We start from the raw sequence: 26790 nt of genomic DNA, 5'->3' as shown, positions 1-26790 counted from the left end.
CTGTTGCAACTTGTTATTCTATGTAGTTTGAAGACCTGTGCAGTCATTATTAGGTCTCAGAGACAGTTTGAGAATAAATCTGCTTTCTTTTACCAAAGAAGTTCATCATATAAATGCATATCCTAGATCCAATTTTATTGAAGCTATTTTCTCAGAGTATGCTGACGTTTTCAATGACAAGTTGGGCAAACTTCCAGTTGTGTATTCTATGAAGTTAAACCCAGATGTCAGTCCAGTGGTCAGGCCAGCAAGAAAAGTTCTGATAGCTATGCAGAATAAAGTTAAAGCTCAGTTGGATAAAATGGTGCAGCAAAGTGTAATTTGTTCAGTTACAGAACCAACTGAATGGTTGTCATCCATGGTAGCAGCCCACAAAAAAGTCTCAGATGAATATGTTATATTGTTATATGATATATTGACCCAAGAGATTTGAAGAAAGCATTAAAGAGACCACATCATCCAATGTGTACAGTCGAGGAAGTTGCAGCCCTAATACCAAATGTCATTGTTTTTTCTGTCTTGAATGCAAAAATTTAATTTTGGCAGGTGATGCTTGATCGCAAATCCTCATTACTGACTACTTTCAATACCCTATTTTGTAGATATAGATTCCTCAGGATGCCATTTGGAATAAAGTCTGCAAGCGAAGTCTTTCAGTATGCAATGGAGCAATTTTTTTCAGGTTATCCTTCTGCCGTAATAGTAGATGATTTATTGGTTGGAGGCAATGGTGAAGCAGAGCATGACAAAAACCTTAAGAAAGTTCTAGACAGAGCACGTCAAGTGAACTTGAAGCTCAATCCTCTGAATTGCAAATTCAGACTACCACAAATTACATATGTAAGTCATTTATTTACTAGCACTGACTTGCAAGCAGACCTGTCCAACCAAGTAGCCATTCTTAAGATGTCAACACCAGATAATGTTCAGGTTCTACAACATTTTCTTAGTATGGTCAACTATTTAGGCAAGTTTGTACCAGACTTCAGTGAGCTGACAGCAGCCTTTAGAGAGCTGATGCACAAAAATGTTATATGGTCTTGGTTGGAACAGCACCAGAGAGCATTTGATGACCTTAAGCAGAAAATTGCCATCCCACCTACGTTAAGGTACTATGATGTCAATAAACCAGTAACTTTTTCCTGTGATGCTTCAAAACTTGGTCTTGGTGCAGTTATTCTTCAAGAGGACAGACCAGTAGCCTCTGCATCCAGAACTCTTACCCAAACTGAAATGCAATATGCTCAAATTGAAAAAGAACCTTTGGCAATAGTACTTGCATGTTCAAAGTTAAATGACTATATCTATGGTCAAGCTATTCAGATTGAAACTACTCACCAACCTCTAGTTACTATTCTAAAGAAGCCTATGCAACTCCAGTGAGATTATAAAGAATGATGCTCAAATTGCAAAAGTACAACTTCAAAATGGTCTATATAAAAAACGATGGTTGATACCTTATCCAGATCAACCAGAAATACAATGGAACAGCTTCATGCAGAGAATTTTGACTTTGATGTCATGGCAGTGCGTAATGTTTCTACCACGAGACTTGATGAGCCGAGAGATCATACAAAGACTGATCCTGTTTTGTAAAAGCTCAACCACTACATTAATGTTGGGTGGCCATCAAAGCAATCTAGTGTACCACCTGAAGTGAAAACATATTTTCCTAACAGAGATGAGATGTTGATGGAAGATGGCATTATTTTCAAAGGTCTTAGAATTGTTATTCCTGCTTCCTTACAACATAAATATATCCAGATTTTGCATTGTGGTCACCCATGTTCTGAATCTGCCAAAAGAAGGGCAAGAGAACTAGTACTTTGGCCTCCTCTAGTAAAAGACATTGATAAAGTACTTTCTTCGGGTTCAGGTGCCTAGGCAGTGAGACATTTCACTGTGGTACATTTGAATGGGGACACATGGCTGAAGAAACATTTAGCTGCAGAGAAATATGTCTGTTTGCAAATTCCCTGTGGGCAAACAGAAGCACACACTGCCATGCTCAGAGCTTTAATAACCAAGTGCACGATGGCAGAAGAACTAATGAGTGTTGTGCTCAGTGTACAGTACATACTTTTGAATTTACTCAATCTCAGAAACATACCCCATGATGATATACTTGGCTCACCTGCTCAGAGACTTCTAGGCAAACTAGAACAACATTGTCTATTAGTTCCAGTTTGTTGAGGCCTAAAGCTAAGAACAACAGAACAATTAGGCATAAAGAATCTGCTTACAATGATTCCAAATGACCATGGCATAGATTCGATTAGAACCTTTCTATGTCAGAATATTGACTATAAGCACTGATAATGTTGGTCTTATTTGTATGCTTTTGGAGGTGATATTTGAAAATAACATATTTATTTTCGATGATGAGACATATTGGCAGAAATGGGGTATGGCAATGGGCACCCCATGTGCAAATAGTTATGCCAACGTCATCTTGTATGTACTCAACAATTGAAATAGATTATGTTCATGTATCAGATATTACAAGCATTTCGTTGATGACATCTTTTAATTCTGGGATGGCACAATGGACCAGCCCGAAGAATTTATCACTTACTTAGAGGGGACTACTCCTCTCCTTAGATTTACCATGAAAGCATCACTAAGTGAGATAGATTTTTTGGATATCTCTTTGTGCATTAGAGAAAATGGCGATATGAACAGTAATTTGCTTTGAAAAGAATACTGAAAGAATAGCTTCTTATTCCATACACTGGTATACTGATTCACCCAGGTCACATATCAGAATGTCCTGAAAGGGCAATTATTAAGGACTTCAAGATTATGTACAAAAGAAGATGATTTTTTGAGAGCTTTGAAAGAACGTTCTCAGCAGTTTAAGGCGAGAGGATATAGAAAGGAAGAGACTAATAAACTGACAGTAGAAAGTAGAGATCTTAGATTGATCAAAGTGAAGCCTTTTTGCCGATAAAAACAGGTCTGTCTCCAACAATTTAAAACCAGCTTTGAGCAACAAGACTAGAGTAATGCTAACTTATTCTAGTGATGTGAAAGATACATGTAACATTATAAGAGAGAACTGGAAACTGCTGATTATGGATCAGGATATCAAAGGCATAGAAGGTGATACACCATCTTTCTGTTTCAAAAACAACAAGAATTTGAAACAACATCCATGTTATGGTCCCCATATAAATAACTGTAGTGTATCAAAGAGAAATGGTACATATCCCTGTCATTTATGCAAAGCATGTGGATATATTACCAACACTGATGAGTTCATACATCCTGTATCTGGGAAAAATATGTACCACATTTATATGTTGATTGCAAAATAAAAAATGTGATTTACATTGCTACTTGTACAATTTGTAGCTCCTTCTATGTTGGGAAAGCCAACATACAATTAAAAGAGAGGAGACTTAAGCACACAAGTGATATTTACTTAGCCGATAAGAAAAATGCCAGTGCCCTTATGAAACACTTGATGGCACACCAAGACCACAACTTCAGCTTTATGGTCTTACAGAGCATAGAAGAAAATATTAAAGGGGGTGACACCACCAATAAGACTGAGATTTCTGAAATGAACTGGATAGCAAATTTACAAGCTGATAAAGTGCCAGGATTAAATGGAAATGTTCCCCTTAAACCCGCCCTGAAGGGGCATAGGTTGTATTGCTGGTGCTGATTAGTTAGATGTGGCTTAAATAAAGAATGAGGATTTGTCATGGATAGATCTGATGAAGGGTTTTTAACCTGAAAGGGCTTATCATTGTTTTAATACTTTTATTTTTATTAAAGTGTATGTAACTTCAGCATGGTAGTCGGTTTGTAACATGACTTGAACATGAGTTTTGCAAAAGGATTTCAAAACTGGTAAAATTATGGGTAGATATATGGAAACCTTCATTCATGCAAAGGGTGGTAACCTAGAAGAAATGAAAATTGCTTCAAACCAATGGTAACCAGTATACTGTAACTGTATTCAGACTACTTTACACATATGCATACTTGTGGATAGTTACAAAAGTTTTTTTTTTTTTTGCTGAAATAACAGAATATTAGAGAGGATTGCATTTTAAAGGTAAATTTCCTAATCAGATTTTTTTCTTGGACAAATTCAGTAACGTGTTATCAGTAATTCTTAAATACTTTTGAGGGAAATATGATTAAAACATGATTAATTAATGCAACAATTAAGTGACTGAATTGGATTGAGGACAAAGGTAGAAAAGTTGACCTAGTTACAGAAAGCTACAGAAAATAATGGAAAATACATAAAAAAATTATGAGGCAGAAGTAGCAAGACTATGCAGAATTAAAGTGTGTTAGTATATCATATGATAGTTACTTAGGAAGTGTGACACAATTTTAGTGGTTGTAGTTTTGTTTTACAACGACACTATCAAAGCCAGTTTTTAAGACAAATTTACTTTCTTCGACAGTGTGACCTCGAGCAAGTTACTTAAATAGACACTGCTCTTGGGTGGTGTCTGAAAAGGAACTCGAGTCCAGATGGGCTTTCCTGGTTGATAAATGGATGTTATTAGGACACAACATACATTTATTAGCATTCTATCAATAGGAAACAGTTATTAGCTCAGTGTATGTTTACATTTACCAGTTTTCACAATATGCATTATGCATATATGATTTTTCACAACATGCACAGTATATGTGCATATGGTTTTCACCATATGCACAGTGTGACTTTTATGATATACACAGCATGTCCACATGATTTTGCAGCATAGCATTACAGCTGACATTTTTCAGGCATTTGCCTGAAAAGTGAAGTGACGTGTACATTATGTCATGTTGTACAAAATGAGTTATACGACCACCTGAGAGAACAAGCAGTAAAGGTTATTCAGTGAAATTCAGAATATAATAAATCAGGCTTAAAATATGTCAGTTATTAAATGATCAATGATCATGGAATATAGAAAACAAAAGAATACTAACAGGATATTTTATTTAGGGAAAACAACAGTTATAAAAGACCTGATTTTAATACATGTAAGGCCAAAAAGAGGGAAAATCTAAGTTGTATAAGTGCAGTGAGCTCAGTAAAAGTAATTAGGGTAAATGCAAAAAGGCTCTTAACATGCAGCAGGATTCATGAAGGTTAAATCCTGGCCTTTTTATTTTTTTACATAAAATTAAACAGACAGATACTTCAAATGTTAGCGCATGTAAAAAAGAGATATATTTATTCTCAGTGAGAAAACGAGAATGTATGACGTACAAATACTGCACAATCATTCCAGGAAGTAAAATAAAATGTAAGATAACTTGAAAATATTTCAGAAAGTTTAAAATGTTTTTATGCCAAAGTAGCTCAGCTCATCATGGGCATGGATAACAAATCTATTCTCAGGTTGGAAAACATTTATTAAAATGCTTTTACCTGTAGCATTTATAATTCTGACTTTGCTATGCTTCATGTCTAGGACCTTAATGAGGATGATACAAAATATGTACGAATGAATTAATGACAATCATACAGTACGCATGTCTATAAATGTATAGAAAGAGTACTGCCATTTAAACAGTCAAGCCAATTGGTGTGTTTTAAATTAGTGTTCTTTTTTCCTGCACCTCCGGTCTATCTAACCTGAGTTATTTCTGAGTACAAATCTGAGGATAGAATAATCAGATGGTGGTTTAATATAGCTTTGGATCCAAAGACACTCTGTAATCACCAAACGTAGAAGTTTTTAATATGAAGCTTTCAGGTCTACACCCTTCATCAGCATACTATATATAGCTTTGGCTCAGATCTCTTACACACACTTTCTTGGAGTAAATAAAATTTTAGTTCACATATTAAATGAATTAAAGAGGGAACTGCTAATATATCTATATCAATCTATCTATGTAGACAGATATACTAAGATATAAGTATCAGAATGCATTTTCTTTGGTAAAATTATTTCAGATAGTACTTTTGTGCAAGCTAGGCCAGAAAATATACTTGAATTCTGTGAGAAATATTTCTGAGCAAGTAAGGCTAGAAATAATGTTTGCTTTCTATGACACATGGATGGTGCAGCTGTATATTGCAAGTTTGTTTAAGAAAACACAACACTGCCTTGCTATTGAGAAATAAATGCTAAGAAGCATTGTTTTCCTAGAAGAAGCAGTTAAAAACAGTTAAAATCATGGACAGTCTGCTACTGCATTCTATCCTTGCTTTTATTACTTGTCCTGTAATGAAAGCAGTGTTTATGTAAATGGAAAATTACAGGTGCAGCGTATGAGGACATTCTGAAATGTAACTGTGTGAGCTAGCACTAGATGATGATTGTATTATTTTCTAACAGTTTAAAGTGTATTAAGTAAGATTAGAAATAATATTCTACAAGGTGCCACATAAACTGGTGCTTTGCTTCGTGTACTTAAGTTAGTCTTTGTAGTCTGCCATGTTAGATTTGCCTTTGTGTAATCTCGGTAGCTGTAAATACTATTCTGAATAATAAACTTCTTTCCATAAAATTATTTTATGTCTCAGTGGATTTACTGATGATGTACAGTGTTAATAAAACCTTTAACAATGTGCAACTTTATGTAAAAAAAAAAAGGGGGAAGAAGAGACTGATGCTGTATAAAAATGTATGTGTGCCCAGAATTCTACAGTTCCTAGGAATCCTATGGCTTTTTGCTTTTTGGCTGCATTTCTGAGAGACATTTCCATTTTGATGAATCAAGAATAACGTCATAAATACCAACACATTTGTGTGGAACTGTGGAAAATAAGATGAAATTTGAATATCCTGATAGACTCTAAATTCCTCTGAGGAGGATTATTAACCTCTTTGTCTGCTGTTCCATCTTAAGTGATGACAGCTGAGGAGCTAGAAAATGATTCCAGTGGTCAAATGGCATCAGCTGTATCCTTAAATGTTGCAGATAAGAAGCACTCCATAAGCAAGCATGATGGAGTCTAGCACACATTTATTAGCAAAGGTTAGGCTCCAGGACAACCTTGGAATGGCTACTTATGGTGAGGCCCCCTAGACGGCAGATAAATGTGAATAAGCTCTTTCTGCCTGTAGAAAAGTACTGATAAATGAAAAAATCTACTTCTGCCTTATCCTGCATGAAGCAATAAACAGACAGTTAAATTTTCAGTTTAAAGTCAATATATTAAGTACAAGGAAGAATTTTTATGATGAATTCAAAGCACTCTTACCAGTATCTTTTCTTAACCCGGTGTTAAAATCAAGGTATTATTTATATATGTCGCTGCTGAAGAGTAAAGATAGTTTCTATCATTATTTTCTGCCTTATGAAAATTACAAGCTATAGAACTCTGCTGCTTGACACAATAATTATCATATGTTGCATTTCAAAATGCACAGTGCAAAGCAAAAATGGCAATTTTCATTTTAAAAAGTGGTTCAAATAAGGTGCAGCCTAAATAAGAGCTAGAATTAATATTTGGACGTTATTTTTATTTTCAGAATTATCTAAATAAAGCAAAGTTATTCTTCACCTGGGCACCTACTTAGTATTTCCTACAACATCAAAATCATGGCCAGGTCCAGCATAAGGCATCCTAGGCAGCTGCCTAGGACTTGGTACTGGCTTGGGGAGAAGCCTGGCCATGCAACATTAGTTCTGGAAAAAGTACATTTTCCTCTTAAAAATTTCAATGTCCTACTCAGAATGCATGCAGGTGCACATACTGAGCAGAATTCCTGCTCAGCATGCAATGAGACTGGAGACATACGCAAATGAAAGCATGAGATTTGAAAGGCAGACCAGACATCCAGAATTGATGCTCAAGATTTGAAAGTCAGGCTGCCAGCCTGGAGATGGGAATAGTTATTGAATTACAAATAAGACAAATTCAGCTTAGTACAGCACTGCCTATTGAGGAAAGTGAAGTTTGCAGCATGACAAGTAAAAGTGTGTGTGTGTGTGTGTGTGTGTGTGTGTGTGTGTGTGTGTGTGTGTGTGTATAATCCCCCAGTTAGGGGGCACTGACTAGTTAAAAGACTTTCTTAGAGTATTACAGAGTCAAACCCTGTACCTTAGCTATCGGTGGCATAACTCTTAATCCTCCACATCAACTGCCAAGCCTTCAACTTCTTTTTTGTGGTAAATCACAGAGGATTACATTCTGTCAGAATCAGAACTTCACAGTTTTGTGGTTCATAAAATATACAATGATGCAAAAAATGTTTTGTTAACCATTTAAGTGATTTACAGTAGTCTTCTTTTAGCTTCAACGCATCTCCATTTATACCCTGGCCTGTCCTTATACAAGTAATTTAACCAAATAATGCTTTGGGACAACCTAAAAAGTGGGCTAGGTTCCTCAATAGTCCCCTGGATTGGAAGCCTAATAACTAGCCATAAGCAAGAATAGTTATGGTGTGAAGAGTGGAATCTGAATAGAGTAAACAAGAGCATCATCATGTGAACCATCTGTGGATGTGATCCGTGGTTTCCTTGTTCTGCTGAATGCTGACTGTGTGTTTATTACATCGCTGTGAATAAATCTGAGAGCATGAAGTCTAAGAGATTAATGTCATTTTAATTATAAAAGCATTTCTATTTATTTTTTTTGCAGGCACACAGGTGTGTGTGAAAGGCAGTGTCTAGCACTTAGTGCAGATGAGTAAGGTTTTGAGCTGTTAAAGAGCTGCTTCCCATAATTCATGGTTTGATTCCTTCAGCCTTCATTTGCTTTTATGTGACTCTGCCAAGTTACTTCAGCAGACACTACTCCTGGGCTGCTTCGGAAAAGGGATGCCTCCACTGGGATGTCCTAGGCTGTTAGCAAATGCATTACAAATTTGTCTTTTGAATTTCTGCATCCTTGATATAGACGCTTGTTAGTACTTCACTGTGTGCTGCTTGAGTATGAATCTCGGCACATATCTTATAGCTTAATGAGTTGCCAGATGTATTTTCATGAAATGTGAGTTACAAGGGAGGTTAAGTTTACTGCTTCTCGTGCCATGTCTGTTTCAATATGAAAGTGTTTTGCTTTGTTTAGAAATTTTCTCTGTTGTTTCTATAAAATTTGAAATAAAATCCTGAACAGGGTCCCATTTGTTCGCAATCCAGCTGTGTTGACTCTGGAGGTATATTCTAGAATACAGCATTATTAGTCAGTCTAAAAGTAGGTCAGACTTGTAATAAGTGATGTCAGACGGGATAGATATTCTTGATGACAAAGAAAGCATAGGGAGATCAAAAATTAGACGTAGGTGTCCTGCAAGCAAATACCCCCCACAACAGTGTGTTGCATGCAGTAATATTTCTGATTTTTGTATGACTTGTGGGCTGTTGAACGAAGGCTGCTGCAGCATTTATATTGTCTTTAACTGTTTTGCTTTATTCATTGCACTAATGAAAAAATTAAAATGTTGCATTTCAGTAGTATATTTTTCAAATGCCTTCTTTACAGCGTCCAGCAACTGCAAAGGGGTTGACAATTGTCAGGACAGGCTATATTATTTGGACTGAGCAGAACCATCTGATCTTCAGCATACTTTATGTAGCCACTCTTACACATTACTGTGATACAGTCTTCTCTAGAAGATTCAACTGTAAAGGATTTCAGCACTTAGTTAAAAATTGCTATGCTGGCAGTTAGCACAGACGACTAAAGCTCCAACTTGTTAATGAGCCACTTCCTATGGAAAAGTTACAGGTCTTGAAGCCTTCTACCTTCATTAACCTACTGTCTGACATTGAGCAAGTCATTTAACCAGACAGTGCTTTGAAGCAATTGGGAATTTGGGCCAGGCTCCTTAATGGTCTTCGGGGCTAATTGCCTACTAACTATGAACCTGTTGTCCTTATTTGCTAGCCATTCCCTTCTGCACAACTATCTAGCTCAGGAAATGCTATGGCAATATTGCCAACATGTCATTTTTTTAACGTAACATATACAATTTCTTCAAAGGCAGGAGGCACTGCATTCGTACATGAAGCACTGAAATGCAAAGTAGTTTTCCAGCAGCAATCTCTGCATTAGTAATGGTGTTCTTTAATGTGGAATTATTCAGATAACTTTTACTTCTGCAGATTGTGCATACTGACTTAGCATATGCTAGCAAGTGATTAACATTTCTCATGCTTTCATAAATACTCATCTATTTAAACTGTGCTACATGTGACTGGATCTTATAGTATGAAGTTTTTAACCTTTATATAATTTCATGTAGTTCATACAAAGCTACCAGTTATGAAGATGTAATTTATTTCTTCATAACAATAAGGAGCATGCACGGTCAATAAAGTGGGGAAAGGGGGATCTCTGTGGACAAATGTACCTTACGCTCTTATCGTCTGGTAATTTTTAAACAGTAAAACTACAAACCAAAAAAAATGAGCAATGGTCAAAAATAAACAAAAAGACCATGAACCGGAGGACAAAACAAATGCAGGAGCACTCTCTTAAGGGTACTAAACTTTTTTAACTCTGCTTTTCACCCAAAAAGGACTTCTTCAGAAATAACAAAGAAGTTCTTTTTGGATGAAAAGTGGAGCTAATACGTTTAGTATGTTTAGAAGAGTGTTCATGGTCTTTTTGTTTGTTTATTTTTAAACAGCCTTTAATCTCGCTTTGTAGGACTAGTTTGCATGTATTTATGTGAATGAAGTAAGAATACTGTGGCAAGTGAGTGTTTGTGTGGATCAAAATTGATATGTGACATTACTCATTATTATGGTCATTATTTTTTTGGCACAGACATTGGAAAAGGATTCAGTCAACAATGTTGTTGTAATTGATGGTTTTGGGGGATGCCTGTGGATATAAATGTACACATAATCCACTACTGGTCAGGTGCATTTTGAATGAATGCGAGTTTCAAGGGAAGTGAAGTTTACTGTTGCTCATGCTAAGTCTGTTTTCAGTGTGAGATGGTTTTGTTTAGCAAATGGCCATCAATGTTTGTGCTATGGAATTTAATATATAGGGTTTAAATCAAATCTCTGGGATCACTGAAAAGTGAAAAAGAAAACAGTATGCACACTGATTGGTTTGAACAGTTACTGAGGTAATTGGGGAGAGACAGCCAAGCAATGGGACAATGGAATAGCCGTGTGGGGGTAGCTGGTCCATTACCGTATGTAGGGCCCCATTTGACCATGACCTGGCTCTGATAAAAACTATTACCATCTGGAGAAGAGTGGTACAGAATGTGATGAAGTTACATGGGAAAGAGAGAAACCTAACTTCTAAACTTTTGCTACAAAATTCTAGTAGCCGTGCCTTCCTCTAAATAAGCAAGATTTCTGAGAAAATTGAAAATTCCTAACATATCAGCTTCAGAGCACAGGCAGAGTCTGAATATTATTTTCATCTCATTGCACAATCAGCATCTTGGATTCAGTCTCAGAGAGACATTGGAAGAGTGTGAATAAATCAGCCAATGCCTGCTGCTTATTCTGTGTTGGGGAGGCAGGGTTGTACTGTAACACGTTTGACAGCTGGTGGTGGGGTAAGATCTCTGTATTTGAAAATGGCTAGTATGAAGCTGTAATGGGCAGTGCATAAAAGAAGCATACACCAATTTCTTGAGGGGATCCATCTGTTCTCTAGTCTCTACCCTTCTCCACCTGGTGTCTCAATAAATATGTGCCAAAAGTTAAAAAGATTGCATTATGGGTGGCCACTGTACGTATGAAACAGATCAAATGGAATGAGGAAAAGTTAGTGTTTCAAAGGACAGCAGAGCAAATGGGGAAGATAATTAAAAAAATTACATAACATGCATCACTTTGCTACCTAAGGCATCATATCTGAGGCAGAACTGACATTTGTACAGCAAACTGTTAGAGCATATCTTCAAAGGTCTGCCAGGAATACCTCTAAACTCTTAGCAGATGAAATCTGGACAAAGCCTGACATAATTGGGGGGGGGGGGGGCAAAGGCCCATAATAGGGACACATTTTAAATATTGCTGTGAGAAAGTTGATATAAGAACAAGAGTTGTGTTAGCATGCATTTCTGAAGGATATGAAGTCTGAAACTCAAATGCATGTCATTATTTGGTGACTTTAACCCTTATATCATGCCAGTGATTTGTCAAAAAAAAAACAATTTTTATGAGGGACAGGCCAAAAATATGAGGCAAAAATCTGGATATTCTGCGAAAATCTGTACAGTTGAGAGGTATGCTGCCAGGTCTCCCAATGCAGCAAAATGATGACTCAGAAATTTACATATCTAGCTAGTTCTCCTGTAAAAGAAGTGATGCTACATGGTCTAAGGAATTATTCTGAGAATCTGTGTTTTCTAACAATACAGAGTCCTACCAGTGAGGTTGCTGTGTTCTCTTGGTTGCATTCTCTCCTTGACAAAACTGATAACCGTTTCTCTGAATGTCTGGAATGTATCCTTCTGATAGATGACAATACGTACAGTTGACAAGTGAGTTAATGACTGAGTTTTGGTGGCTAAGGCAACTCCATTCATCATTGCATTTGCAACAGCTCGCGATTCCATGCCACCCTGACCTAGTAAAAGGAAGAAGAAACAAATATAATAAATATTGTTACTGCTGCAATTGCCTGAGTAAACTAAAGTTGTACTGTATAAATTGTACTAATTACTACACTAATGAACAGAGCCGCCCTCTAGTGGTAGTATGTCATCACTGCATTAGTTGACTACAAAAGTTCATAAATTGTATTAATTCCTACACTAATGAACAGAGCTGCCCTCTAGTGGTAGTATGTCATCACTGCATTAGTTAACTACAAAAGTTCATAAACTGTATCAATTCCTACACTAATTAACAGAGCTCCTCTCTAGTGGTAGTATGTCATCACTGCATTAGTTAACTACAAAAGTTCATAAATTGTATAAATTCCTACACTAATGAACAGAGCCGCCCTCTAGTGGTAGTATGTCATCACTGCATTAGTTAACTATCAAAAGTTCATAAATTGTATTAATTCCTACACTAATGAACAGAGCCGCACTCTAGTGGTAGTATGTAATCACTGCATTAGTTGACTACAAAAGTTCATAAATTGTATTAATTCCTACACTAATGAACAGAGCTCCTCTCTAGTGGTAGTATGTCATCACTGCATTAGTTAACTACAAAAGTTCATAAATTGTATAAATTCCTACACTAATGAACAGAGCCGCCCTCTAGTGGTAGTATGTCATCACTGCATTAGTTAACTACAAAAGTTCATAAATTGTATCAGTTCCTACACTAATGAACAGAGCCGCCCTCTAGTGGTAGTATGTCATCACTGCATTAGTTAACTACAAAAGTTCATACCACCACCTTTTTGAATTTCCTTGTCCTTCCCATATATCCCTCATCTAGGTGACATTGTATTCTAGTCTCATATCCCTGTATCCCACTGTTCCATTATCACTGCAATGCAGACGTATTCATAATAACTGCATATATATATATATATATATATATATATATATATATATATATATATCACCCTTTTTGTTACCTAGACTAGCATTGCAGAGAAATGCCCCCTAAACACATCCTTCCCTTCAAATGTTGACCCCATTTTCCTTAAATGACTTTACCCACTTAATTCATTATTAATGACTCTCTGACCCTCTGTTTTAATTTAAATTAACTACAGTTTCAATACAATTGTCCCATATCACATTTTACAGTGATAGCATCTATAATAAGGTTGTCAAAAGTTTCATTTTACTGTATGCTCCACCTCATCAAACTGCTTAGGTATCTACTTCTCAGCCTACGGCATCTTTTGCCCTGCCATTTATCCCTTGGTTTAATTTCTCCAAGTCTTTTGGGTTTCTAATACCATGATGGGAATGGACCCCATTCCTAAATCAAAGTATGATTAAAGTTTGGAAAATTAGTATTGTTTTAATCTTTGATATTAGCCAAAAGTACTCTTTGCAGTACCCACAATGTGCCCAGAACTGACTTCTGTAATTCATACAGTTACATGACCCACAATGTGCTCAGAATGGGCTCCTTCTGTAATTCATACACAGTTACATGACTCACAATGTGCCCAGAATGGGCTCCTTCTGTAATTCATACACAGTTACACGTATTGGTAACAAATCTAAATGAGACTGTAAATTCTTTTTTACAAGACCCACTGCTCCTGCTATTTTGGCACTATCTGGGTATCCTTCTTCCACACTGACCTCATTTCTGCTTTCAAATGCCTGATATTTTATGACTTTGTCTCTCTGTACGTAAGACACTGTAATCTCCAAGTGTAACAATTTTAATGATCAAAGCTACTTTTGTCTTTTTTCATGGACTACTACACCTGGTTTTCTCACATCTACTTTTTGAACTGTTGATAATGTGTGATCCCTTGTGATATAAGCTTCATAACTCTGTATAATGCTTTGTGGCTCATGTTTCAATATTGTAATGTTTGCACAATCCCCAATGCAACAGGTCTTGCCACATTATTATGCCTTTCTGCATACAGGCCCTCTGCCATTAGTGTATCACACCCAGCAGCAACATGTGTGACCGTTTCCAGTTCCGTTTTACATAACCTGCATTTGTCTGTTTCCCCACATGCTCAATGTACTTTGTAAACCAACAAGTACATAGTCTGTCCACTACCCTGGGCTAAGATGACTTTCTTGCTTAGTTTAGCAGAAGCATATTGGTGTCAGGCAGGAATGGAAACCAAACCAGAAGTAGAAAATAAAACCAGGCAGCAACTGAAATTGTCAAAAAAAAAAAATAGAAAGAATATTAAGAGAAGGATATGAAGTCTGAAACCTTTTATCGTTTGGTTTAAATTCATCGCTGCTTAACCATTTCTGCATTGGATCCTGATCGACATGAGGTTGTCCCAAGAATCTTTTGTACTTGCAACTATATTTATGCCTTTTCCACATTTCTTACCTTCTCAACTGATCCTTCTCCTAATATTCTTTTTTTTTTGTTTTTTGGCACATTTAGTTGCTGCCTGCTTTTTGTCTGCTTCTGGTTTGGTTTCCATTCCCGCTTGACACAAATATACTTATGCTAAACTAAGCAAGAAAGTCATCTTAAACTTGTTCTCTTCATGTTTCAAAACCTTCAATATGATTGGATCTGATGAGATCAGCAGATATGCATGCAGTCCTACAACTGCAGATCTTTTCAAGGAGGCCCACACCTCCTTCAGAATGAGGAATATATAATCTTTGTATACACTGATTTTTATACATCATTTAATAAGCATGAAGCTTTTTTCTTGTTTTACTGTCCAACTGATCCAATACCTTTTGGATCTAGTCAGTCACCCCAGAACTGTAGTTAGAATAGGAAGAGCAAATTGGTTTATTGTTTGGATTTTGTTCTTAGATATCAGGACCTTTTTCAGTATTAATTTTAGTCTTCTGAAATATTCTTTATCGAGTTTTATTTGCATTTATTATTGTTTTTTTGTTGATCCTTCATCAATTCCCAAATATTTATACAGTCTCTCCTGCTCAAGTTCTGTTATATCACATTCCTGTCCAAGACTGATTTTTGTTTTGTACTGCAGCTTTCCTGCTTTAAATGTTACTTTTGCACATTTATCAAGACTAAATGACATTCTTGTATCATCTGAGAAAGTTTTGACCACTTCCAGTTGTGCTTTCAGCTCCTCATCTGATGAACTACACCGTTTTAAATCATCCACAAAAACAAGTTGAGAAATCTGTACACTTTGTTGTTTTCTGGGAGCCAAATTGTAATCATGACCTAATCTGCTAAGTAGACATCTTAATGGGCTAAGGGCAAGACAAAAGAGCAACAGTGAAGGAGTCACCCAGGAATATCCCCCTTTGAAATCTTATGCCTGGGATAATAATTTGCCCTTTATCCCACTGATCCAACTGCTTCATGGTCACTGTAATGGAACTGATCAATGCAGGGTGTATCTTATACATCTGAAAGCACTCCTTCATCCATGAATGTGGGATGCTGTGAAATGCTTTTTTGTAATCTGTTCATGCCATACTTAAGATTTCTCCCCTTTTTGCAATTCTCCATTATGACTTTATTTAACAACAAACAATCCTTTGTTCCATATGACTTTCTTTTGCTACCCTTTTGTTTTATTGCTATGATTGAGTTTTTTTCTAAACGACTATAAACACTGTCAGCATCAGTTCCAATGTACATATTGTTTATATATTGTCGGAAGGGAAGTTACTGGTCTCTGTTTTTTTTTAAGATAGCTTCCAGTTTCACCCTAAGGATTTACATCACAATAAATAAAAACATGCTGGAGGGATAGGTTCCTGACCCAGAGACTCCCCAGACTCTGGAATAGACTGCCCATACATGTCAAGCAGAGCGCCTCTTTGGCTCTCTTCAAAAGGAACCTGGACGATTGGATGGGAGAAAGGAAATTCACCCCGGGGATCACGTCAGTCGCCCTGCTAGACAGGGGTCCAGGTAAGTAAACAGTGTGGGAAGAAATAGCCAGGGAATTGTTATGGCTAGGCTTGTATAGGCCCTAGGGCTGATAGCCTAGTACCAACCTATGAACCTAAATATTGTTTTCCCTCACCTCAAGGTTGGTGGCAACGCACGATGCATCGGAGACCATCCAGGTGCAATTAACCATAGGCAAGACTGCTCTACAATTTGCAGCATGTTACAGGCCACCCTCTCAAACTCAGGAACCTCACATGGCCTTCCTGAAAACAATGGAGGGGATAAATGTATCTCCAAACACCATCATACTAGGTGACTTCAACTACCCTAATATAGACTGGGAACACTACTCAAGCCCAAACACTCTAGCCCAAAGGTTCCTGGAGTTCATAAACTCAAATGCCATGGAACAACTAGTCACCATCCCCACAAGAGGAGAAAACATACTTGATCTCATCATCACGAACATGGGATCACAATGTTCAACACCGGAAGTATACCCCTCACTGGTGAGATCAGATCATAAACTAATCTCGCTGGAGGTCCTCATCCCGCCCCACCTGAAACAAAAAGACCACAGTGAAAACTTCTCAAAAGCCGACTTCACACTTCTAAAACTAGTGTGGTCTCCTTTAAGGCCCCTGAGCCAGTGGTAAACATTACTCAAACCGCTGAATCACTTACAAATGCCTTCTACCAGCACCTACAGGACTGCATGGATCAGGCAATCCCAAACAAAACTAAGACTCTTTGTACCAAAGGCAAGCGTCCAGTCTGGTGGACCCCAGCCATAAACAAGCTCTACAACAAAAGGAGGAAGCTACTACAAGATAGAGCAAAATCCTTGAAAGGTAAGACACCTTTGATCATTATAAGTAAAAAACTAAGAGCTCTCATAAAATCATCCAAGGCAAATTTTGAGAGAAAAATCACCAAGGATTCAAAAGACAATCATAAGGCCTTCTTTAGCTATGTTAGAAACCTAGGAGGAAACTCCCAGATATGCTCAGAATTAGTTCAAAATGATGTGAAGATTACTGAACCTACACACATTGCCAACATACTGGCTGATAGGTTCAGTGCAAACTTCTCCCCCCCAAAAGGAGAGATATCTATACCAGAGGATTGTAGGCCCCCAAACATCTCCAACGCCCAGGTGAGAACTGCTCTCTCCAAAGCAAAAAACACAGCATCCATGGGACCGGATGGTGTCCCCGGCTGTGTGCTCCATGAACTCAATGAGGAATTAAACCCGCAGTTAAGACAGCTGTTTAATCTTAGCCTCACCTCAGGATACATACCCAAGGAGTGGCGCACGGCGACTGTGGTCCCACTTCACAAGGGCGGTGCCTCCACCGACCCTGGAAATTACCGTCCCATTAGCTTGACAAGCCTTATCTGCAAAGCCATGGAGAGGATCATAATGGAACTCATAAATAAAGACATAGGGAACTTGCAGACTTTGGATCCAACCCAGTTTGGCTTTGTCAAAGGCAAATCATGCCTTTTAAACTTGGTTGACTTTTTCGAGACAGTCACCAAGGCCATTGATGAGGGAAAGGCAGTCCATACAGCCTACCTTGACCTGGCAAAGGCCTTCGACACAATACCCCACTCAGGTATCATCAAAAACTCATCAGCTTGAATGTAAACCCATACATCACAAGATGGGTTGCAAACTGGCTAAGTGACAGAACCCACAGGGTCAGAGTTGCTGGAGCCATGTCAGACTCAAAGCCTGTCACAAGTGGTGTCCCACAGGGCTCAGTCCTGGGTCCACTCTTGTTCGGCATCTACTTTTCTGAAGTACAAGCAAACACAGGAGGGTTATGGCTGACAAAGTTTGCAGATGACTGCAAACTGGGCCATAGTCGAAAACACATCTGACACAGATATCCTTCAGAAGGGCCTCACAGAAACGGATAACTGGTGCCAGAGCCATGGCCTAAAGTTAAATGCCAAGAAATGCATAGTCATACCCTTCGGGAAAAACAAGGTTACCCCTAGCTACCATATAGGTGGCAATCCACTGAGCACAGAAGAAGTCATCAGGGATCTGGGGACCCAGGTTGACAGTAGCCTTCGCTTGACACTCATGTTGCTAAAGTAGTTAGGAAAACCTTCTACATTGCCCACCTGATCATGAAGGGATTCACATCTAGATCAAGGGAGGTCATCGCCCCTGTACTCATCACTCATTAGACCTATGATTGAGTACAATGCCCCATTCGGAATGTATCTGACCAGACACCTGCAGCAGCTGGAAAGGCCCCAAAAGTTCCTCACCAAAAGGATAAAGGGTCTCAAAAATATGTCTTATGCTGCCCGACTGAAAGAACTCCAGCTCTATTCAGTCTCATACCGCTTGCTCAGAGGTGACCTGTGCCTGACATATAAGGCCATGTCAAACCCTGATTTGATGAATATGCTTCACCTCAAAAATCTAGATCCCTCAGAACCACAAGGGCGGAGACTTAAACCTTGACACGGTTATTAATAGAACATGCTGGAGGGACAGATTCATCACCCAGAGACTCCCTATGCTGTGGAACAAAATCCCGGTACATGTGAGGCAGAGCACCTCGCTGGCCTTGTTCAAGAGGAATCTTGACCAATGGATGGGGGATCGCAGATATACCCCAGGGATTACTTCAGTGTCACTGCTTGACAGAGGCACAGCAAAATAATAGGCATAGTTTTATTCAAACTAAAGGGGTGGCGAAAGCCAAATAACTATGGGCTAGGCTTATAAATGCCCTTGGGCAGATAGCCTAGTATGAACCTATGAACCTGTCATTAACCAGGTCTGTGTCTGTTTGGGGTTTGCATAAAAGTAGTTCTTACTCAGGGCTAAATCTTGATTTAAAGATGTTAATACTTTTAGCCAGACGTTAGGTACTTCATCTTGGCCTGTTTTCTTTTTCATTTAGGAGCTTTTCTAATTTTGCTTCAATTTTTTTGACCTTTACTTCACTCCATTTCATATCATGTACATTTAAAATTCTTACTGGTTCTTTTATTTTTCAATCCATTCATCATCTTTATTATGTTTCACAGGGATCTTCATAGATATTTGTCCAAAATGTGTCTATTTCTTCTTTTTTGATGGTATTTCTATTCATTTTGCTTTGCTTTGTTTCCCAGTTCTCTATAAAGTTTTTTTTTTGGGGGGTTAACAGTGAATTGCTTATTTTGTACTTTTCCTTTAGATTTACCTGCAAATCTTCTAAATTTTCTGCCTGTGTTAATATCTTTAGTTTATTATTTGCAGTAGTATACAATAGGTCCCGCTCTGTTCCAATACTGTACACGTTTTTATCATTTCTATCTTTCTAAGTATTTTGGTGACCTGTTGCCTCTTCTATACTCTTCCAACAGTGACACTTCTTGTCTTAATTGCTTTATATTTTTTCTGTTCGATACTTGCATGATGTCATTTCATTTCTTCCCTTTCTTTCCCTTATTGCCCTGTATTTTTGTGGTAAGACCATCTGTTATTGGGTAATACATCCTGTTTACTTCTGTAATGTCACATGGATTTCTGTTAATTGTCTTGATTACTCTATTCATTTGTTTCATCAGACTTCTAACATTTTGGGCCTTATTCACTTTCTACTTCTTTCACGATCTTATTATGTTTGTCCAGCTATATTAAGTCAAGCAACTTATCCTTTAGATCTTTATCTTCTAAACTAAGGGCACGTTCCTTGTTCTCTGTTTCCTGCAGACCTTCTACAGAAAGTTCCAAAGCATCCTCCTGTGACATATTCTGCAAAGCTGCATCCTGCATCATCCGTTGCTCTTTCATATGGGAACTCACTGGCTTATCACTCCACAACACTTGAGTGCTTCTGAGTTTGCACTGTTTCCTGTTCCTTCCCTTGCTGTGCTACTCCAAATGAGCTTTAGAACTTGTTTCCTGCTGAAGGCTCCCAAGTATCCTCATGTGGTAACTGACCAGATACTTCCCATTCTATCTGTTTTTCCTTAACTTGGGGACTCACTATTCCATCATGCTGTGACGTTAACAGTGTTGGATTTTCTACACTAAATTCTTCAATTCACATGTAATCCATAACTTCAGTTTCTATTTCTTTAACTTCTCCTTTAATAATCCTCTTTTCTACTTTCCCCCTTTGTTTTCTTATTTTTTGTATTGTAAAATGTTCCATATTCAGATGCCTTTGCCTATATTTCTCTTCAAATATCTTTGGTGCTGCTTTTTTGTATTGATTAGTTTTACTTTCTCCTTTGCATAAACATTACACCATATTAAATCTCTTTAATTTCCATGTCCATCTTTCTTCAGATGTCTTCCGCTCCACCAGTTCCTCCTTATTTTGAGGACTAATTGTTCCATCACACTGTGACATGACCTGTGTTAGACTTTCTACACTAAATCCTTCATTTCACAGGTATTCCGTAATTTCATCTTCTCTTTGTTTAACTTCTGCTTTCCTGATCTTCTATTCTACATTCCACCTTTGTGATCTTATTTTTTATATTGTGAAATGTTCCATATCCGAGTGCCTTTGGCTGTATTTCTCTTCAAATATCTTCAGAGCTGCTTTTTTTTGTATTGATTAGTTTGCCTTTCTTCTTTGCAAAAATATTACACCATATCAGATCTCTCTTTCTTTCCCAAGTCCATGCTTCTTTTTTATATCTTAGAAAAATCTCTTGGTTTTGTTGTTTATATTTTTGCACTTCCTCAGTTGCTTCTTCTTCCAAAAGACCCAAGGTTTCTTAGTCTATACAATGTTTTTCATGAATCTGTTGTATTAATGAACACAAATTTGCATTTGTAGCTTTTAATAGTTTTTCTTGTGCAAGTATTTTTCTTTCCTCTAATTTCTCTGATTTGAGTATCTTCTATTTTTGCAGGATGCAAGCCACCTTGCACTCCATCCCTCTGTGTGTCTGTATATACATTTATAAAGAGACAGAAAGAGATATAAAACTATATACATATACATACATATCTACACACATGCACATACACCAAGTCTGAGATCACTGTACCTCTGAGAAAAGGAAATTTTCCAATCTACATTAAATTTGGATTTAATGTGCATGCCAATCACATTTAATTTTTAGAGTTCCAAGGAGCACCTTTACATTCAGCTAACATGTGTAAGGGAACCATTATTGCATCATAATGCTGTACAACTAACGTGTTTTACTGCTTTTAAAAAATGGCATTTAGTATCATTTTTAATGTATAAAACCTAGCAAAATCTGTCTTCAACATACCAGTGGTGCAGTGCAACTCCTGGCCAAATTATCTCAAAGGGAAACAAATAAAACTACTTTTCAATCTGGCTAAAATACCTACTTAGTGACTCTTGGTGGTGCCTGACTTGTAGAGTTACTCAACTTGCTTGGCTTTCCCAAAGAACAACTTTCTGAGCAGCACACCTCTGCTCAATACGAAGGCAAGCCTATGAGTTAGCATACTGTCTTAGTCACTCACAGAGATGATCTCTCAGTTGACTTAAACTATTGTAACTTGTAAAACAAGCAAAGACTGGCAGGGATTAACACACTAAAATATCCAGTACGTCATACCTGAGCTTTTATTAATTAATTTGTTTTTTAATTTTGTATATCCTGCCTCTGTTGTCTGTCAGATTAACTTCTCGTCAATGGTCCCACAATATTCTCAGACTCAAACTTTTGGCAAGTCTCACTCTTTCTTACTTGTAACTTCAATCCTACAATTTAGACAAAGGCATCAACTTTCTGCTGTGCAGAAAGGATATTCTTGATTAAAACAAGCTCTGAAAGGCATTCTATAGATAAGCTGGTGACTCTTTAAATTACCCGTGGTATGTGTGCCACAATACTAAATCTATGTATGCATGTGGGTGTGTGCATGCATGCACATGTGAGTGCATCCCGCAAAAGACTGGCATCCTGCCCAGAATTAGTTTCTCTGACTTGTGCAAGCTAAGTGCTAAGATAAGCTTGGTCATTCCCATAACCTTCAAATGGATAAAGCTGCTAATGGGAGGACAAATGAATGAAAGAAAGTTGGTGTGGAAATGTCTTACAATGAAAAAAATGTATGTATGTATGTGTGTGTGTGTGTGTGTGTGTGTGTGTGTGTGTGTGTGTATATATATATATATATATATATATATATATATATATATATATATATATATATATATTTATGGGTCCTAGTGACATCGCCAAAATTACAGATGTCCGAATCCCAAATTACCGAGACCAGAAGTTTGAAACACCACTTGAACAAAAGATCAGTATGCTGAAATACACACCACTGAAACAGGTAACATGGAGCGTCCATAGGTTTACATGAACAGCGCAGTACAGTGATGATTGGGAAAGATACCCTTTCTATCATTGTAGTGCGATCTTGTAGTTGGTATATATAATCAGCAGGGGTATAGGGGGGGCTTTCCCCCCTAGAAAATGTTTTATGGTATGTTGTAATGTGGTAAATTAGCTGTGTGGAACAAAAGTCAGCGGATTTATAAAAAGGGGGCACTTGGATCTAAAATTGATTATTTTGTATTATTAGAAGACTTGGGGTAGCAGATGGTGATACAGTTGTAACCAGACCATTTAGCAATATGGATGGTAGACAGAAAATATATTAAAATAGGAAGGGGAATAGAAAAGTGAGAAATGAAGGGATAAAATTGGAGAGTGGGAAGTAGTGCAGTCACGGAAGAATCATGTAATCATGAAGTACTTTATAAAAACTGGTTTGAGTGGTAGATTAAATAAAAAAAAAAGTATAAAAAATGTTTTTTAAAATGCCAGAATGATGTAAGAAAGGAACAGAAAGGGAAGTATGGGAACTGGATATAAATGTATTAGAGAATAATACAAGAAAATATTGTGAAATGGAAAAAGATATATAAAAGAAATCAAGAAAAAATTAAGGCATTACTGTTTAGGTAGAGATATTATTTAGAATGGAGGCGGCATCTGCATATTTGGGTAAAACAGTAAAGAAGTATATTAATATGATAACAAAAATCAAAGATGTAAACAAGAGAGGTAAAAAAATGAAAATTATGATTACAGCATAAGAAAAATATGTATAAGAGTAAAAAAAAAGATGAAAAAAAGAGAGAATAGAAAGTAAAAAAAAAAATTCCAAATAAGTTAAGAAAGAATTTTCATTGGATGAAGTACTTAGGAAAGTAAATGGTGATTCAGTATCAGGCCAAGATAGTACAGGGCATGGAATGTATAAGAAATGTATGGATTGTCAAACAGAGCATTTTATAAATGTACTTCATGAATGTTAGAAGGAAGGGTTTATTATTTTATTTTTTATTTTATTTTATTTATCATTTGTTGACCGGGAAAGTCCAACTAGGTTCCACAGAGCCTGTTTTCAGCGGAGGCCCGGGGAGAAATGCTCCAGATGCATGTCTTTGGTAATGAAGGATTATGTAGTGGAATATTAACATTTATATACAAAAAAAGATGAGAAGAATGAAATAAAAATTTGAAATCACTCCTATCACATTAAATAATACAGATTATTAGACAGCCTCGGTGGTGCAGCGGTAGTGTTGTTGCCTCACAGCAAGAGGTTCTCCCGTTCGATTCTCGGCTGGAGTGCGGGGAGTGCCATCTGTGTGGAGTCTGCATGTCCTCCCCACGGTTGGGTGGCATTCGAAAGACATGCATAAATGGGCGTGCCTTCATTGAGGCACCTCAGCTTTTGTGAAAATCTACTGCAATCATTAGCAGACCGGAGTTCCGCTGTGGCGACCCCTAACCGGGAAAAGCCGAAAGACAAACAACAACAACATTATTTTTATGAAAATAATAGAGAGGGGGACTTCCAAGATGGCTGCACATTGAGTAACAGTTTAAATCTAGCTCTCCCAATGTGAAGACTGAAAATTAGCAGAGAAAGCCAGTGGATGTAGATTTCTGGGTAAATTTCAGTAGCTGTCTATTAATGCACTCCTGGATGCCAGGAAAAAAACAAACACAGAGGACCTGCAGAAAAATCAGTTACAAAAGGCAACGAAAAACACTGACTGGAAAAAGTACTGTGGCTCTTCAGCAAAAGGAAATTCAAGCTCCAGACATGACTTCCAATAGTCTAGAGGAAAGTGTAAGGTAACTACACACAGACCTGACAAATAAATGAAACACTGATGGAGTATACTGACTCAAACAATAAAAGTCTAGAAAAAATGGAAGAAGCTTTAAACAGATATTCGGATAAGGTGATAAAACTACAAAACTCGGAGGTTGAAATGAAGAAAAGGCTGGCTAAATATGAAACTGCACAAGAACAAATGTTTCAAAAAATAACACAATTAGAGGACAGAACACATAGGGAAAACCTGTGATTTTCTGCCGTACCAGAGAAGCTGGAAGGAACACACTGAATTTTATGAAAGCACAAATAAGCAAATGGACTGGTATTCCACAATGGGAATTGTTAATTGAAAGGGCACATCATGTGTATGCTCCAAACCTAACTATAAGAAAGCAACTTAGACCTTTAATAGCAAAGATGTAATCTTACCAGCAGATTGAGTTGATTCTGACAAAACTGTGGCAGAAAGACAAAGTGCTAAAAGTGGGAGACATTAGTGTTTGTGGAGAATGATTACTCATTGTTCACCAGCCAGAAGAGAAGTAAATGTATCACATTATTCAGGAAATGTGGAGATGCTGGCATGAGATTCAAACTGCTGTACCCAGCTATCTTCAAAATATTTTTCCCTGGAGGAACAAAATGATTTTTGATGAAGTACATGTTATGGAAAAAATACAAAAGTTTGTCCAACAAAAAGTGAGCTGTTAAATGGAAGGAGATCCTGATTCTTGTAATAAAGACCGCAGAGAGACTGTGCCAGTGAAACCTTTTGCAGTGTTTCAATAGAAAACACTTGAGAGAGGGAAAAAAAGCACAAGAGTTGACTAGAAGAATCAAGAGTACATTGCAAATGAAGCAAAGACAGGGTTTGGGAGAAGATAAACAGGAATAAAACAAGAAATTCCGGAAGCATTGGACTTTCTTTGACTCGCTTAAACTTGTAGGAGACTCTAAAGCATATGCCCTACTTCATGTCATCATGTTTGGAGAATAAAATAAGTAACTTGGAAATTGACAAATGTGGGATTACAAAGCAATAATTATATTTGTAAAACATGACAGAACAAGAAAATCTGGAAATATTGGACTTTTTTTACTCTGTTAAACTTGTAGAGGACTCTAAAGCACATGCCCTACTTCATCCCATTAATGTTCAGAAAAATACTCAGGTGGGGGGAAGAGAAGGGAGAAGTTAACTGTAAGTAAAACATTTTAAATGGTACTATTTAAATAGTGCATGATTTTCTTTGCATGTTATAAAGTAATGTTTTTCAGTTATTTTTAAGTGTAAAAGGGATACTAATGTAAATAGGTGTTCATGTTTTATCTTTTTGTTTCTTTCTCCCTTCTTCTCTTTCTCCTTGTTCATTTTTAAGAAATGTAGGCACTGCAATGTAAAAAAAAGATCTGGTTAAAAGAGCATGACAAAAGAACATTTCATGTGATTTTTCTCATTCTTGCATAAGGCAATGATTAGGTTAAGGCCATTTGCTTAATCTAGTAACATGTTTTAAGAGAAAGCAAGTAAATGAAAAGAATATTGAATATTATAAGGCTTTTTTTCCTAGTTTTGTGTCTCGTTCTCATGTCTCTAGCAGACAATCTGATAAAAAGAAACTGCTTGGAGATCTTGTTTTCTGAAAGCATTCAAGTGTTTTCTCAGCTGACAGTGCTACAAAGATAAGACACAACCAGAGAACATTTTATAGAACCATAGGCTATACAATGCATCTTAGCATGGATGGCTATCAGTTTGGAACATTTTTTTCCTATTAGGAGGGTAAAACGTCAGTAATTGAAGATGTACATAGTTTTGTCTGTCATTATTAGGTTTTTGGGGGTATTGGGGGTGTGCATGTATTTTTGTTTGAGGGTTTTCAATAAAACAAAAAATTCTGTCAGACTTGACATAAGCTCAAATGAAGATGACAAGACACAACTGTAAAAAAGATTAACCTGCCAACAGTATATGTATGTAACACAAATGCTGAAACTAGACATTACTAGACAAAACTGTTATACATAAAAGGTGGGAATAATAATCTCTCAAGAATATGATGCTTTCTACTATCATCATCTCCTTTTGGCTTATCCCAGTTAGGGGTCACTACAGTGGAACTGTCCGCAGAACCATTGGCAGTGGAGTTCTACGCTGTCGAGTTGCCAGCCCGGCACCCAACTTTCCACAGAAGGCGCACACATGCAACCTAGGGCCAATTTAGAGTGTCCAATACACCTACAGCATGTCTTTGGGATGTGGGAGGAAACCAAAGCACCTGGAGGAAACCCACGCAAGCACAGGGTGGACATGCAGACTCTGCACAGAAGAC

The 26790-nt window shown here is 37.3% G+C and overlaps 1 protein-coding gene across 2 annotated transcripts in view; it reads right to left on the bottom strand.

The window, feature by feature from the left end:
* Positions 1–26790, bottom strand: part of LOC122790808 (protein mono-ADP-ribosyltransferase PARP14-like) — a 566888-nt gene that overhangs the window by 181141 nt on the left and 358957 nt on the right. For both annotated transcript variants that reach the window (XM_044058430.1, XM_044058433.1), the window contains one exon: positions 12269–12469. In XM_044058430.1, coding sequence (XP_043914365.1) covers positions 12269–12469 — 201 coding nt within the window. The remainder of the gene's footprint in view (positions 1–12268; positions 12470–26790) is intronic.

This window comes from Protopterus annectens, chromosome 16.part0 (genome assembly GCF_019279795.1).
Source record: "Protopterus annectens isolate FY-2018-M chromosome 16.part0, PAN1.0, whole genome shotgun sequence".
NCBI lineage: Eukaryota > Metazoa > Chordata > Ceratodontiformes > Protopteridae > Protopterus > Protopterus annectens.
Note: the sequence above shows the minus strand (reverse complement) of the source record. Positions and strands in the feature narration are given on the sequence as shown.